At 39.5% G+C, this 17,826-nt stretch overlaps 2 protein-coding genes across 4 annotated transcripts in view; one reads left to right on the top strand and one right to left on the bottom strand.

The window, feature by feature from the left end:
* LOC135085684 (uncharacterized) overlaps positions 1–9,982 on the top strand; it is a 41,514-nt gene extending 31,532 nt beyond the window's left edge. Inside the window, exons 3-10 of the mRNA XM_063980492.1 lie at positions 543–612; positions 915–1,059; positions 2,016–2,198; positions 3,587–3,739; positions 4,589–4,747; positions 5,371–5,520; positions 7,812–7,976; positions 9,505–9,982. Coding sequence (XP_063836562.1) covers positions 543–612; positions 915–1,059; positions 2,016–2,198; positions 3,587–3,739; positions 4,589–4,747; positions 5,371–5,520; positions 7,812–7,976; positions 9,505–9,695 — 1,216 coding nt within the window. The 3' untranslated portion in view covers positions 9,696–9,982. The remainder of the gene's footprint in view (positions 1–542; positions 613–914; positions 1,060–2,015; positions 2,199–3,586; positions 3,740–4,588; positions 4,748–5,370; positions 5,521–7,811; positions 7,977–9,504) is intronic.
* Positions 1–17,826, bottom strand: part of LOC135085659 (uncharacterized) — a 354,394-nt gene that overhangs the window by 73,796 nt on the left and 262,772 nt on the right. The gene's annotated exons all lie outside the window — the stretch shown is intronic.

Here is a 17,826-nt window from a genome sequence, read left to right as displayed (position 1 = left end):
GGCGATACGGTGTTGTTCCCTTTCTGGGTTGATAAGTGTATATGACCTTTACCCATGAAACGGTTATTAAATAGATTTGAATTTATTTAAATTCTATTCTAGGCTGTTTTACATCTATTCTATTTCTGTAAAGTCTATAACTGTGGTCTTTGTATGAACTCGACTAAGGATGGATTCGACCAAACAAGAGTAAAATTAAATATTAATATAATATACTATTTCTTTTTAAAAATAAAGAAATGTTTTCTTTGAGTAAAATTTTCCATGTACAGTATTATGAGTACTATCCCTCCAGAGGGCTGAATGTGAGTTTACATCAAACGCAAAAAAAATGACATTAAATGTATGACGGATTGTTCAGCGCCCCTAGCGGAAACTTTCAAAGAACTAAAATTTTCACATATTTCTAAACGCGCTCACTAGTGAACGCGTTTGATGTAGACTCACACTCAGCCCTCTGATGGCATTACAAAATGACACCCTGTATATTCTGTGGTTACATCGACTAAATAATTACTTATTAACATTGTTTTTATTTCCAGTTGTAATAATGAATCAACAAAAAACTTAAATACGAAATTAAACATCTCGAATGGAAAAACAATCACATTTGTGAGTACCTACTTAATTCTATACAAATCACTTAAATCCAAAGTTTATTTTCAGCACTAGTTTAGTTACACTGCTTTCTGCAAGCTAGAATATTATTATAATATCATTTTGTTTTGTACTGGAAAAATCAGTCAAAAGTGATATTGACCAAGGGCATCAGTCAAAACCACTTTTAACTGATTTTTTCAGTCAAAAGTGGTTTTGACCGATAATGAGTATTGACTGTAACACATACACGACGAGGATGACCTAATAAAAGCGTGTTAATTAATAAAATAAACATTTTTAATATACTTTTTTAGGATATTGTTGGCAGCGAGGAGTATGAAGGGTTATGGAACTGCTCATTTTTGACTCACATTGGTCATTACGTACGCGACAGTGTCACTTACGAGGGGGAATATTATGTCCCTTACGCAAACTGCTCCTTAATGGTCAGAATAAAACGTGAGTATCATGCAATAATGGAATACCTATCTCAAATCCAGGTTTTGATTCCCAGTGGGTGCGAAATGTTCTACTCGGTTTGGTTGGAGGGCCTTTATGATTCGGCCAAACCAACGCCATCACACGCGATCTGCCGGCGGGCAGCGATGGCGATCAATGCATTGTCTGGTCGCAACCTTCACGCGATGCAAATCTGCTTGTATTCGTCAAAAGCCGACAATAGCCGAAGCGCAGTGGAGCACGAGCCAACGCTTGAGGAAACTCGTTCGAGGCTCGTAAAGGTCATAGCAGACTTATCAACTCGGAAAGGGACCAACATCGTATCGCCTTTCGCGCGCTGTCAACCGCAAAGCGAGGCGTTTACGTTACGATGCGGATAAGTGTGCGTTGCAGCACGGAGTTTCATACAAAGCATACTGACAGCCTCGAGTTGTACGGTCACGATCCCTTTCCGGGTTGATAAGTGTGCTACGTCCATAAGTCGGTCCTTGACACGAATTTTGCCTCGGCTCGTGCTTGGCTCAACCACCATAATAAATGCTCAAGTATATCTTATTAATTTATTTATTAAATTAATAGGCATGTTTACACCACCAATCAATTGACGTACTTTTTTAAACTGTCAAAACGAAACTCCTATAGATTTTGTATGGCGCTACAAGCAAGTGACGTCACTATTTTGTCAACTTAATAAAACTACTTTTTACAATTACAATGCGAGCAAAAATCGTTACTTACAGGTAATTTAAAATCAATTAAGTTTTTAAGACCAGAATGAAGGGTCTTTTTAAAAAAGTTGTGGTTTCGAATTATTGGGGTCAAACTGTCTATTCACTCTAGTCTGGTCTGCGAGCACGTAGAATTTTGTCCAATGACCCCAAGCTACCCATCCTTATCGCTCGCGCGTAATTATTGCTTTACTATAGCCTATTCAATATTGTTAATATTATTTACAGGAGACGTGACTCTAACCGTATCCAGTACCACGACCACAAATTTGGTGGCAGCCAAAGCGACTGATATAGGTTACTACAGATTCATAGAAGGCAACAAAATTACTTTTGAATGCAAAAAAGGTCACACGAACGGAGAATTTTTGCAAACAGGATATTTGGTTTTGAAATTTTGTTGGAAAGACAGTAAGATTATTTTTCTAAAATCGATAATACTCCTTACTTATATTATAAAGCTGAAGAGTTTGTTTCTTTGTTTTTGTTTGCTTGAACGCGCTATAGGTACTCAGGAGCTACTGGTGCAATTTGAAAACAAAAATTGTGTTGGATAGCTCATTTATCGAGGAAGGCTTTGGGTTATACGTATAACATGCATCACTCTAAAGCCAATGAGGGCTATCGTTTTAGCGCTCACCCGTTAGCGCCACTGTAGAGTAAGGTCCTGTCACTTGCTAGTAGCGAAGACAGTGGCACCAACTGGTGAGCGCTAAAGTGGTAGGAGTACTATCGCATTTGCACTCATCAAGATGGCGCCACTGTAGAGTAAGGTCCTGTCAATCGCCAGGGGTGCCAACTGTTAAGTATAAAAACGATAGCCCTCATTGCGGAGCAGCACAGAAAAAAATTACAAAACGTTTCTAATAATAACAGCTTTATATTTGAAGATCCTGAACACACAATATACTCGTAATGCTATTGTTCAAACTATTTTCACGCGAACACAGCTAAAGTCTGGTCGCGAAACACGTAGAAATTGATCCAAGCTACCTATCCCTATCGCTCGCTCGTAATTATATTGCTGTCGCGACTGTTCGACGGGCGGCAGCAGTGAGTGTGCGAGCGCAGCGATAAGGATGGGTAGCTTGGGGTCATTGGACAAAATTCTACGTGTTCAGGGACCGGACTATAGTAAAATATAAACAAAAAAGTATGTCGATGGGTGCCTGGAATAAAGCCGCAATAGCCATAGCAGCAGTTTTCCGATTAAGTGATTTTAGTAAACTGCGGGTCCCTATACACCTTTTGAATTTTTTTCAGAATTTTATCTTTTAAACTGCCTGTTTTACCAAAAGCACTATGGATATTAAATCGTTATTCCCATTCATCATTTAAAATTTGTTGACCGGAATAATCGTGCCATATACAATGTTAAAACTTTTATTTAAATCTTCTACAAGCAAACGGCTATTACTGTATCCTTCAGATCAGCGCCCGAGGCTGCAATACACTATTGCTGTTTGATTAATTGCACACTTTTTACCGGAATAAAACCACAATGGACTCTTACGGAACCGACTTTCAATGTATGAAGCGGCAATATGTATTTCTAAATTTTTTAAAGTATATTATATGCATTATAACCTTATGCACACTAAATGTTACTCCAGAAAAAATAACGCATCGTTTGATATACAAACCGTTTTGATACGCCTCGTAGTTTAGAATTATTATTCAAAATTGACACTAAATCTCTTCTCTTGTAAAATTGTGTTTTGTCGATTGTGGCTTTATTCCCGGCACCCATCGATGTATTTTGTAAAAGGTAATGGCTAACTGGATATTTGTTATTTTAGAAAGTTGTGCAGATCTAAAAACAAAGTCAACTTTAGTGCGAGATACCATGGAACTAAACAGTACTTTCGACGAAAGAATATTACACTGCATTTATAACAACTCGGTCGGTTACCAAACTGATGCTGCAATAGTATTACAAATAAAGGCCCAATGTAAGTTTTTTAGAGTTCATGCAATTCACGAAAGCGAGTGAGCTTTACATGTGTGGTTTCAAAAGTTGTATGTGCATGTAAGTACACACACAAGTAAAGCTAAAAGCCAGACCCCCCCCTCCCCTCCCGTGCGAGACTACCCCCTGGCTTAGAACGACCATGATTATAATACTATGTACTATATTATTGTACTATTATATGTATTATTATATTATTAGTATATTGTAATTTCAGAGTAACTCAATCATCTATTTTATGTATGTATTTATTTATTATATATTTTATATATTATTTATGTATGTAGCATATTTGTTTTTGTTTTTCTTTCCTGCACTAGAAGTACCGCCAAACAAATTTCTTTTCTGCTCAACCCAAAGGTAAACTGGTCGAGAATGCTTTAGTGCATTAAGTTCGCCTTATGTACACATTTATTTTGGCATAAAAGTTTAAATAAATAAATGTACCTTTATGCCTTTGGGCCTCATAAGAAAGCTCAAGGTCAACCAAAGAGCGATGGAGCGTGCTATGCTCGGAGTTTCTCTGCGTGATCGAATCAGAAATGAGGAGATCCGCAGGAGAACCAAAGTGACTGATTTAGCCCGCAGAATCGCTAAAATCAAATGGCAGTGGGCGGGTCACATAGCTCGTAGAGCTGATGGCGACCATGAGCCGGAAAACGTAGCGTGGACAAGCCTCCCTCTAGGTGGACCGACGATCTGGCAAAGGTCCCTGGAGGTGCCTGGATGCCGGCGGCGCAGCAGGACTGGTCTTTGTGGAACTCCTCGGGGGAGGCCTTTGTCCAGCAGTAGACGTCTTTCGGCTGAAACGATGTGCCTATGTATTCCACAGCGCGTCCAGAGATCACAGTGGAAGGTCTTGCAATCAGAGAACCGAGGTCATCGGAAAGTAAACATACCTTTGATGGAACAGTAAACCAAACTTTGGAATTGGTCTGCACAAATAAAGAAAACTGGGGCAACATTCACTGGGAATTTTGCGATGGATCTGGTAAGTTAGTGCATTTACATTTTAAGTAATTAAAGGTCATAGCACACTTATCAACCCGGAAAGGGATCAACGCCTTTTTCACGCCTAATTGCAAATAATTAAAATCGAACCCTTTGGAGACTTCCAGTAACATGGCCTAATTTTAACTTGGTCCACAGGCCAAGTCGCTGGATTTAATTTTTTAATAGTAACTGGGCCCACCTTCAATCTTTTTATTAATAAATTAAACATCGAATCAACAAAAATATTCTCTAATAGAATCTTAAAGTGGGCCCAGTTATTGGAAGGAAAAATATTTAAAAATTCAATCCAGCGACTTGGCCCGTGGAACAGGCTAAAGTCCGGTCGCCGAGCAGATAGAATTTCGTCCAATGACCCCAAGTTACCCATCCTTTTCACCGAGCGCGACAGCAATATAATTACACGCGAGCGATAAGGATGGATAGCTTGGGGTCATTGGACGAAATTCTATTTGCTCGGCGACGGGACGGCACTGGAAGACTTTACATTTATTATTTGGTTAGAAAATTTCGAGGGACGACTTACATTCACAATACAAACATTACGATAACTTTATAACTCTTGTAACATGAAATATTGTTGACTATTAATTTAAATTACAGGTCTCAATTGCAAGTCACAAACACTCGCAGCTGATAAAACATTAAAAATAAACTTCACTCTATCGGCGGATAACAAAAATACCACAGTAAAATGTGTTCACACCTTCAATGCTCTTAGAGAGGAGACTCCCGTATTTTTGTATGCAAATGGTGAGTAGGTACATAAATGTTTTATTATAGTCTGGTCGCCGAGCACGTAGAATTTTGTCTAATGACCCCAAGTTTCCCATCCTTTTCACTCGCACGTAATTATAATTATTGCTCTCCCTACTGTGCGATATAGGCGCCCGCAGTGAGTGTGCGAGCGCGACGGCAACATAATTACGCGCGAGCGATAAGGATGGGTAGCTAGGAGTCATTGGACAAAATTCTACATGCTCGCAGACCGGGCTTTAGTGAAAGTTCATACAAAGGATTTTATAAAATAGGTAAAAGAAGATAAAAGCGTTATGCCCGTTTTCACCATCAATCTCTAATTCTTAAGTGACCCCTATGAAAACAAAATTCCTGTTATGTGTTACCATAGCATAGCATCAGTTAAAATTAGGGATTGATGGTGAAAACCGGCATTAGATAGTTGTACATACGTCATACAGGTTGTCCCAAAAAGTAGTGTCAACCTGCACTAGACAGAACCACTAGGTAAAAAAATTGTGTTGGTTGATTTACTTGACTTAAGATCCTATGTCCCCTAGATGGGGCAGAGGGCGTCCACAACAGTCCTCCATCGCTTTCGGTCTTGAGCTTCGCGTTTAATCTCGCTCCAGGTCTTGTCGATTTTCTTCGCCTCGTCTGCTACAATGCGCCGCCAAGTATGCCAGGGGCGACCACGTTTGCCTTTTTCTTGGGGGTTCCAATCCAGAGCCTGCTTAGGAATGTGATGCGCGAAGCCACAACAAGGGCTCTCGCGGAAGACCAGCTTCTTGACATGCCCTTACGAGTATGTCATGATAAATGCTGAGCGGGAGCCTATTGACACAGTGGCCTATTATTTTCTATATTCGTTTTGTGTTGTTATTGTTTATAATTTGTGCTTACTGTGATCAATGAAGTCTATTTCTTTCTTCTAGGGCTATCACAATCACCCCCATGAATGATCCGCGATTTTGATAGTTTTCGAGTTTCGTTGTTGATTCGGGTATACCTAGTGATGCTTTACCTACCTCTGGACTTAAGCTTGACACTACTTTTTGGGACAACCTGTATATTGGAAATAATAGAGGCTGAAACACACTGACAATATCCCAAAAGACACTATTTCGTCCGTTCGCCTCAGCCAAATGACGTCCACTGCTGGACAAAGGCCTCCTCTAAAGGTTTCCACGACGAAATTATGTATTAAGGCCGGGTTTCCACTAAGACGGAGCGGATTGCTTTGTATAACCAATCAGATTTCATTATTTCCACATCTCTTCGCCGCTCCGCTTTGGTGGAAACCAGGTGGTTTTAGAGTCACGCTGACGCACGCTGACCGTTAGCGATGACAGCCAAAATGTATAAAGCGTTGGCGCCGAGCGTTCAGCGTCACTCAGGAACGGTCCATTCAATTGAGAATGTTACTAGGTATGCAAATTCACTTGAAACCTTTGTTACAGTTAAGCTTTTACATATACAAATACATTTCTTTTTATTTCATTCAAAAATACCCAGCAGTTATGATTTTATAGGCATTCAAAGTTCCCTAAAATATCGAGTCCCGCCGTCGGTCACGTGACCCCGCGTGACGTACATTCACAGTGTCCGCTCACTAGAGAACGGTTATAAACATACTTAAATACATTTTTTTTTGTAAATACATACATATTGTACAAATTAACACCTAGACCCATCACAGAAATTAAAATTGAACCAAACCCAAACTTGATGCGATTGTGTCGTTTTATTGCGAAGTACCTTCCAGCTCCATCATCAGACCCTGATTACTATATAGAATTGAAGTACTCGTCAATACAAAACGAACGAGCCCAAACTCGATGGAGTTAAGTCGTTTTATTATGGAGTTCCTATGGCCACCTTCCAGCTCCATCATCAGATCAGCTCCATGTCATCATAATATTGCATGGTCATCCAAATTACATGTGTATGAGAAATTTCAGCTTAATCGGTTGTCCAGAAGTGGGTCTAATTTCAGCTTACAAGATTCCACCCATACAAATTTGAGCCAGTCGGTGTATTATGACGTCACGCGCATAAAATGGCGGGCCGGCCGCCGCCCGCACCTTTAAAATTCAATATCTTGGAAACTAATTGACGTATCGAAATAATTCTTTCACGTGTATTTTTTATTTTTAACAGAGAATACAGAAAGCTAAAAAACAAAATTAGTGAATATTCTTCATTACACACATTTTGATCTGTCAGCGCTGACGATCAGCGAGCGGTCAGCGCGATTCTAACCTGCCTTAGAGTTCTGTGTCAAAATTGTACCTACTTCCTTTCAGAGCCACCAGTTCTTACAACAAAAAATGACATGATTTTGAATTACACCAGAGGCACAGACACATATGTCATAGAGCGAGAAGATGAGGAAACGATAAGAATCAAATGCAAAAGTCGAGAAAACTCTGGCTCGTTGTTCTGGAGAGATTGCAACAATGCTGCACAGAGTGAGTTAAGATTAATGCAGTCAAGGTAACTGCGCACTTGGCTGCCGTGACCTCACATCGACGCCCAGAGGGCTTCAGAGTTTACGTCTTACGTCCTCACTAGTGAGCGCGTAATAAGATGACATTAAATGTATGACGGATTGTACAGCGCCCCTGGCGGAAACTTTCAAGAACTAAAATTTTCATGTATTTTTTAACGCGCTCACTTGTGAGGACGTTTGATGTAAACTCACACTCAGCGAGGTGCGCAGTTCACTTAGGGCTATATTTCACCGGGACACCATGGCGGCGCAACCAGTCGCCGCTACCAACAAAATGTATAGAGCTTTGCGCAACCAAACGGACACCACGGGTGAGTAACTCTCTATAGAGCTGTATACATTTTGTTGGTAGCCAGCGACTGGTTGCGTCGCCATGGTGTCCTGGTGAAATATAGCCCTTAGGGATGTGTTCTGAGTAAAAAAGCAAGATTTTGAATTAGTCCGTCAGATAAGTTTATGACGGAATACTCGACACGTATTTTTTTCAACCGACTTCAAAAAAGGAGGAGGTTCTCAATTCGACCCATATGTTTTTTTTTTTTTTTCTATGTTTGTTACGCGATAACTCCGCCATTTATGAACCGATTTGAACAAATCTTTTTTCAGCGTATAGGTAATACCTCAAGAGTGGTCCCATTTAAATTTTATAATAAAAAAAACAACCCCCAAGGGTGGAAAATTGGGGATGAACTTTTTTATACGCAATATCTCCGCCGATTATAAACCAATTAGAACGATTACTTTTTTGTTGAATAGGTATTATCAAAAGGGTGGTTTCATGCGAATTTGAAGAAAATATTTCACTCCCAAGGGTGGAAAATTGAGGATGAACTTTTTTATAATATACATTAAGAATATGGTCTCAATGTACTGCCTACCTTCAGGTAACATCAAGGTAATAATTAGTTAACTAAAAAGCAAGAAATAAGTAAAATTTTATAAAAAAAATAAAACCGACTCCAAAAAACCTACACTAAAAAGTAGAAAAATAATTACTAATTACCTACTTATTTATTAGGACGAATTATTTAATATTTATGTAGGTATACCATGATTGATACTTTTGGAGTCGGTGCAGGCAAACTTTACATGTTTCATAATCTTGGCACCGACTCCAGAAGTATCAATCATGGTATACCTACATAAATATTAAATAATTCGTCCTAATAAATAAGTAGGTAATTAGTAATTTATTTTTCTACTTTTTAGTGTAGGTTTTTTTTCAAAATTAATTTAAAGTTCGAAAGAAGAGGCCCGTGACGAAGTAGTGCTAAAAGTGTAGCACTTTGTGACGTCACACGTAACTTCAACGCTTCATAACTTCGTAATTACTTGTTTGATTGACAAGTAAAAAAATACGTATCCAATATTTTTGATTAATATAATTGACGGACTAAATCAAAGTTTTTTTTTCACGATTATTTTTAAGATATCTTTGTCAAATAGATTGGCACGAACCACGCATCATTTTAGTTTTTTGTTTTCAGAATCATGCACCAAAACTCAGGATATTTATAACAGATCAATAGAAAAAGTAATACCATGGAATTCTGTTAAAGACGAGGTATTTTTCTATTGCGTATACAAGAATAGCCGCAACTATGAAGTTTCTTCCAAAGTAAATATTGTTGTACATCCCAGCAGGGATGTTACGGAGCTTCGACTCCGGTTCCGTTAAGTCGGAACTTCCGATTATTATTACACCTTCGGTTTCGACTTCGGCTCCGACACTTTTAAATCGGAGGTTTTAATCGGAGGTCGAAGCATAACATAGCGGCGACGGCGGCCAGTGTTGACTGTTAAGAAATAGATTGCACGGAGACAAAGCTTCAAAGCTTTTGTTCGTAAAGTACAATACACTACTTTTGGAGTCAATTCATTTGATTTAATTTGTTTTAAAGCTTTTGTTCATTTAATATAATGTGTGTTCTTGTTTATTCGGAAATAATATGCTAATTTTTTTCATTGTTTGTGTTTTATTTTATAATTTAAAAAAAATGATTAAAGAATGTTTTATTTGTCTGTGAATTAAAATTCTTTCTCATGCCACCACTTCTGACCCTGCCTCCGACTCCGACTCCGATTCCGATTCCGATTCCGATAAATCAAATTTAAAAACTCCGACTCCGACTTCGGTTCCGATAAAACTACCTCCGTTACATCCCTACATCCCAGCATGTCTACCCGATGTAAGTGAACATTATTTTAATAATAATTAATAGTTTGTCCAGCAGTGGACGTCTTTCGGCTGAAACGCCGACGACGACGAATTAATAGTTTAAAAAACTAAAAACACGCTCTTAGTTTAGAGTTCCTACGGCCATCTCCCGACTGCGTCATCAGGACCTTGGACAAAATCAAACGAATCAAACGAACCCAAACTCGATGCGGTTCCACCGTTTCGTTTAGGAGTTCCTATGGCCACCTACCAGTCCCATCACCAGACCAGTCAGTCGATGGAGTCAAAATTATATTGGAGTCTACTTCGATCAACCAGGTCATCTTATCCATGAGTGATCAAAGGACGCCAAATTATTGCTTGGAGTCCACTTTGATCACCTGGGTGATCAAAGCCAGGTGATCAAAGTGGAATAGACAGCCGGATAGACGAAGTAGCTAACGACCTGAGCGATCTCCACGTCGATAGCTGGCGAGAGGTGGCGCAGAACAGACCTAGGTTATAACCCGGTCGAGTTTACTGCGCACCTGGCCGCCGTGACGTCACATGACGCTTTACGGGGCGAACTCGGGGAGGTGTGCGGGTGAGTGCGAGGGAGTCGCATTCCAGCGAGGTGCGCATTTAACTCGATCGGGCTGCGAATGGGAACTTTTATTGTCAGAAGCCAACACCTGCTTTGGGTCAAGTTATGTAAGACTTAGTTAGTTAATAAGGTTAAATTAAGGCATAGAAGGATGTTCTTTCTAAAGGGGTTCTAAAGGGGTCTAAAGGGGTTCTAAAGTCCGGTCGCCGCTCGCACACTTACTGCTGCCGCCCGTCGCACAGTCGCGCTCGCGACAGCAATTCGTAATTACGCGCGAGCGATAAGGATGGGTAGCTTGGGATCATTGAAAGAAATTCTACGTGCTCGGCGACCGGACTTTACCACACAATAAATAGGTGCATTTATGAGACTGGTGACTCTCCACTCCATGTGGATGTCGGAAGAGGCGACTAAAGAACGAAGCACACTTATCGTAAGGGATCAACACCGTATCGCCTTTCGCCGCTCTGTCAACCGATAAGTGTGCGTTAGTTGATAAGTGTGCGTCGTCATTAAAAAGGACAATGCGAATATCAGGCCTCCCCAACCCGTTTGGCTAGCGTGTACTAATTAAAGCAAACAATAAATAAGTAATTAAAATCGAAGTAAAAAATTACGACGACATCCAAACAAGTAACGTGGTTTGGAATTTTTGATATTTTTCGATTTACGTACGGAAGTTTTAATACTTAAAGTTAAAATAAATTTGAGTACTACATTATGTTTTATGATGGTACGAAACCTTTTAAATTTGAATTCAAATTCATTTATTTCACACATAAATACACGTCCATTAGATGTTAGTACATAATCAATTTCGTTACAGTGTATCATGCCAGAATAATCTTTTCTTTCATTTGATAAAGTCATAACAATGTCAACAATAAAATCATACTAATTATTACAATTAAATGTCAATTACATAAAAGGACACACAACCAATATTAAAACATAAAATTTCACAATTATTTAATTCTAAAAACACTCATTTACAGAGTAGAAACATTTAGTAATACACAAACATCAAATAATATAATATTCAGTACTTGGCTCTTTGCAGAGACTTGTACCAGAGTAAATACAAATGAGTAGGTCATCTTCATAGAAACGCACCGAGCGCGGTTTGTATGTGAGCGCGCCAATATACGTATGCGGCGCGCACGCACACACTGACGATGATACTGATGAAGATGACCTACTCATTTGTATTTACTCTGCTAGTACTTTGTTAAGTGCCTTTCCTGTGCGAGTTTAAATCGATGGTCATTGGTCACTCCTAAAGGTATAATAGCACACTTATCATCCCGGAAAAGGTACAACACCGGATCACCTTTAGCCACGAGGCGAGACGTTTACGCCATGGTGACAGAGTTAATACAAATGAGTAGGTCATCTTCATAGAAACGCACCGAGCGCGGTTTGTATGTGAGCGCGCCAATACGTATGTGGCGCGCACGCACACAATTTAGCGGGGATTAGCGGGGAGTTGCGCCGAATTTTGTCAGTGTGTGCGTGCGCGCCGCATACGTGTATTGGCGCGCTCACATACAAACCGCGCTCGGTGCGTTTCTATGAAGATGACCTACTCATTTGTATTTACTCTGATGGTGATCCGCATTGTGCGTTGCAGTTGCAGTACGGAGTCATACAAAAAATACTGACCGCCTCGAGTTGATACGGTTACGATCCGTTTCCGGGTTGATAAGTGTGCTTCGAGTTGTACCTACGTGAGTTATCATATGAAACCGAAAATTTTCGTATTCGTGATAGATTCGAATTAGCAATCGCGATCTTTCGGGTTTAAAAAAGAAGACAGTTTCTAAATGTTTAGTTCATAAACACATAAACCGTTCAAGGAGCTATCCTAAACAGTAAGCAGTGAGTCTTTCCATATTTTTATGATCTAATGCAGTGTTTCTTAACCTGTGGTCCACGGACCACTTGGGTCCACAAGCATATGTCAGCCTTATCTATGGGCCATTTAACAATCATAAATAAATGCCACCAAAGGTCTTGGAATCGAAATTTATTGCTGCTACTTCAAATTGTGCTTGATTTTAACCGCCTCTGTGGTCTAGTGGTAAGACCACCTGCTTGCAGAGGTCCCGGGTTCGATTCCCAGTGGAGGCAGTTTGGATGGTGGTAGGGTTTGTTCTAAGTCCGCCTGGTTAGCTACCACCATCTTACCTAAGTCTGTCGCTATAACAACAATGTTAACAGCATTGTTGTGTTCCGGCAGTTAGAGGTAAGATAGCCAGTTCCTCTGTAAGTAGTTGAGGATTCCGGATGAAGCTCGCTTCTACCTTCGGCCTGATCATCACTTACCATCAGGTGAGATTCAGGCCAAGAGCTTTCTCGTTGTGAATAGAAAAAAATCCTAAGGGGTCCGTGGATAAAAAAGGTTAAGAATGAATCCGAATGAATAGTTGATGTATTGGATAATTATTTATACACAATTTAGAAATGAAATTCGTTTAACAGCAGTTCGAAGCGTTGATGAGACTACAGTGATCCAGATGCCTTCGGATTCGGAGTCATCGACAGATATTATTTTTGAGGGAAAAATCGGTGAACATAGACGTTATGATTGTAAGAACAATCATTGGAAAGAAACCAGCACAGTCCATTGGGAATTTTGCGATGAATATGGTAAGCTTAAAGTTGTTTTATAAAGTCTTTAAACTTTCGATTTTTTGTTTGAAGAATCGACCGATAGCAATGTGCGCTAACCAACTTCGCGCCAAGGAGAGGCAATTTTTGTACAACACAAAATCGATTCATTAAGATCAAATAAACTTTATCTTTTCCACTTAAATTTGCGAAAATAAGTATATCGAAAATAATCGTTATGTATTTAACTAAATTTTAATGATCTTCCCACCCTTTTAAATTCTTTATGTGATGCAGGTCTGAATTGTAGCCGTTCAGATGCAAGATTTGGAAGGCTGTCACAAAACATCACTTTGGCAGAAGGATCCAATGGCACCATAGCAAAATGTGTACTTTCGTTTGAACATTACGATTATAGCTATTATAAGTGGATAACTGTAACTAAGGAGAAAACCATACGTTTATACGCATATCGTTAGTAGGTACAATATTAATTTTATTATATTCTAGTGGAGCGTTGCAACTTTGACACTGGCCACTGGCCCATTTATTGTCCCACTAGCTGTGCCCCACGGTGTTACCCGCGGTAAGCGTAGCTTATGTGTTAATTCAGGGTGTCAGCTAACTCCATACCAAATTTTATTAAAATCGCTCCAGCCGTTTAGATGTGAAGAAGTAACAAACATACATAATCACGTTTCGCGCGTTCGTTGAACTAGCTGTCAAAGTGACACCCCGATACTGGTTTGTGCAAACAGCTGAATTTCGTTCGTTGTTCAGTTGCGTTGCAGTTGAAAATTATTAGCGCAATTCAAGCCCTGGGTCTGAGGCCAGAAAGAATGTAATTGAATGTTTCTTATTTTAGACCCACCAAAGCTTACAAATAAAAATGGCGTAGAATTCCAATCCTACAACTCAGACTACGTCTTGGAAGGAACTGACGGTGAAAATATTATAATTAGATGTTTCAATAGACAATACACTGGGGCCTTGTTTTGGCGGACGAGTAGCGATACTACATCAGGTAAGTTTGTTTTAACAAGCAGATGGTTGAGTGTGAGTTTACATCACTAGTGAGCGCGTAAAAAATGGCATTAAATGTATGACGGATTGTACAGCGCCCCTAGCGGAAACTTTCAAGAATCAAAATTTTCAAGTTAATATTAACCTTTATTTATTCGAGAATAAATTTTATAATAATACATTAACTTAAAATGACTTAAAAACTAAAATTTAAAAATTACTAATTATAAAAACTATTTACAAAATAAAAAATACTTCACCCCCAGCGCCGCAGTCAAGAATGGTGCCCAAAAGGCTGGCAGCATTGCCACGTTGAATGGCCAGGCTAATTCTCTGACCAAAATAGCTGCCAGCCTTTTGATCACCGGTCACCTCGGTGAGCCTCTTTGCCAGTTCCTTATAAAAGGAACGAGCGCTTGGACCCCATGGTCCCATAGTCTCAACCCCAAACGGCACAAATATATAACTCTCATTGAGAGCTGCATATTTGCGCCGCTTGGAGCACTCAGCCGAGGCCGCCGCCGCGCCTGCGGCAAGGGAGGTACCTCCTGTATGAGACGGAGCAAGCGTATCCACGCATGTTGCGTCCCACACAAGAGGGACGATTTAGTTCCAACGGGACACAATTTCAACGGGACACAGTTTCGATCAGACACATTCCCACGTGGACACAGTTGCAAACTGACACAATACGAACAACTGAATACGTCGAATAAATGAAAGTGGAATGAAAAATGTGAACATTAAAATAACTATATTTTATTACAATTAAAAACTAAATTGAACAGAAATAAGCATCTTCGCGTACTTTCCTTAAATCAATAAAATAACCTAAACAACATAGACCAATCAATAAAATTTACCTTGGCTTTTATGAGGGGTTAGGAGGTCAGCTAAAATTCAGATTTCGTGACGTTTCCGCACATAGATATGGAAAGACTAGCGGCCGCCCGCGACTTCGTACGCGTGGATTCCGTTGTGATCGAGTGCAGCTTCCCGCACACACAACTTTTTGCTTTTCAGCTAAAGTTGATACAAACTATTTTATAAACATGCCTTTAGTTAGCCAACACCGTATCACCGTACTTCCACCACTTTATATTAACCTTGGCATCTTGAAACAGTCTGTGAAGGCGCTTGACAAAAGTAACGAATGTTATAATTTTCTTTCATGGAAGTTTTCAGGATTAAGCACAGAAAACTTGAATGTTGGTAACTTTTGATGGGACTCATATTAGGCAACTGGTAAATGATCGTAATTTTAAGAATTCAATGACTGAAGTCCAGTCCTAAGCTTTGAATTATTTTTTTTGGTTATAAGTAATTTCCTAAGCAAAAAGAAATTGTTGAGAGCATGCTATCTAACTTGCAAGAGCTAGGGTGCAACATGGGCATAAAAATACACTTCATGTTCTCGCATTAACATCGATTTCCACAAAATGTAGGTGAGTTTAGTGAGGAGCAGGATAAAAGATGTCATTAGAATTTTCGGACAATGGAAGAAGGTTATCAGGGGCGGTGGTGATCATATATGAATGGCAGACCATTGCTGGAATTTGCAACGAGATCTACTCAAACTTGTCTATTCAAAGAAATCATATAAAAGATTTGCTAGTGTTCAATAGATATTTTATCAAAATTGATATTTTTGTCAAAATAATAAAACTCTATATTTTAAAAAGTAAAGCTGTTGACGATCTCCCAGTATTTTTTTCATAATCAGGGCCATAGAAATACCCAATAACAGAAAAAAAATATTGAAGGAAAAAAAACATGTGTTGACCAGTGTCAGTAATTGTAGTTACCAAGTTTCGTTAAAATCCGTCGAGTAGTTTTTGTTTCTATAAGGAACATACAGACAGACAGACAGACAAAAAAGGACAATGGGCAAAATGGTACCCGGCTCCAATAGATATGAGTCTAGTATCGTTTGAAAGGTCTTACCAAGATGAACAACTTTTACTATGACCACCAGCCTCAGATCTGGTTGTGTACGAAGATACACATACATTTTTGCAGAATGGTACCCGGCTCCAATAGTAATGTTTGTAGTGTCATTTGAAAGGTCTTATCAAGACGAACAACATTTACTATGGCCACCAGCCTCAGATCTGGTTGCGTTCGAAGATAAAGATACTTTTTGTGTAACCTAAGTATCATACAGTATGAAGGGGGACGCGCTCGGGGCAGGACACTGACGAGATGGTCGGACGCGGCGAGGAAGACGGTGCTGGGCGGGAGTTTGCATCGTGCGGTCCACACAGCTTATGACCACAGTCTGTGGAGGAACACTATCTGTGGACGCGATCATCATCAGTGAGGGACCGAGAAAGAAAAAGAAGAAGTATCATACGTGTCCATCGTATGGTACTTAGGTTATGCGAGTGAGGAAGGGTTTACTGTTCCAGCATCCTGCCGTAACTCTATAATTATTGATGGGGATGATTGTGAAATAAATATTTTTATTTAAAGAAGCACTACCCCCTTATTAATAAAAAGTTACACCTTGGAAGAACCTTGGATTAAAATGACATTTCCATACCAAATGACAATTTAAGCCAGAGTTCAACTAGGGTGTAATTTACCCACAATAAACCCACAAGACCCAACAAGTCCACCCACAAGATGGACCGACGACCTCATAAAGGTAGCGGGAAGGCGCTGGATGCAGGCCGCCACCAACCGGCCATTGTGGAAATCATTGGGGGAGGCCTATGTTCAACTGGACGTCCTATGGCTAAAATGATCACGATGATGATGACGAAAGCGAATAAAGGGCTAATAGCTTGGGTAGTTCATCGTAGGTATAATCCTTTCCTTTTCAATGCTTCTTTTAGTTATATTAATAGATTGTAGTCATAATACATACTCGTATACATGGATGATTGTGTTATACTTTCATTATAATACTTAGTGGAATTACTGCTTTCAAAACGTGAATTAGAACTGGCCCCATAGCAGACATTTTCCTACATCTAAAGGCCTTTTAAAATATATATTGGTTATGGCTATTGGAGCGGGTACCACTTTCCATACATTTGTGCCCATCATCCTTTACTGATTGCATTTTTGGCATCAGTATCGATCACTAATTACCCCCTGATAGTTATTTTGAAAATATATTTCATGTACAGAATTGGCCTCTACAGATTTATTATAAGTATAGATAGTCTAACACCCAGACCGGTCACAGAAATTAAAATGCATCATTTTAATTTCTGCCCGGCCGAGAATCGAACCCGGGAACTCTCGGCATAGTAGCAATAGTAGTCCGTTCTGAACCACTACACCAAACGGCAGACGAATACATACCCATGACAATTATAACACATTTTTTTTTTCATTAAAACATTTACCTAACTGATGATACAATAATTGATGTGTCCACGTGGGAATGTGTCTGATTGAAAATGT

The sequence above is a fragment of the Ostrinia nubilalis genome, chromosome 29 (genome assembly GCF_963855985.1).
Source record: "Ostrinia nubilalis chromosome 29, ilOstNubi1.1, whole genome shotgun sequence".
In the NCBI taxonomy this organism is placed as follows: Eukaryota; Metazoa; Arthropoda; class Insecta; order Lepidoptera; family Crambidae; genus Ostrinia; species Ostrinia nubilalis.
Note: the sequence above shows the minus strand (reverse complement) of the source record. Positions and strands in the feature narration are given on the sequence as shown.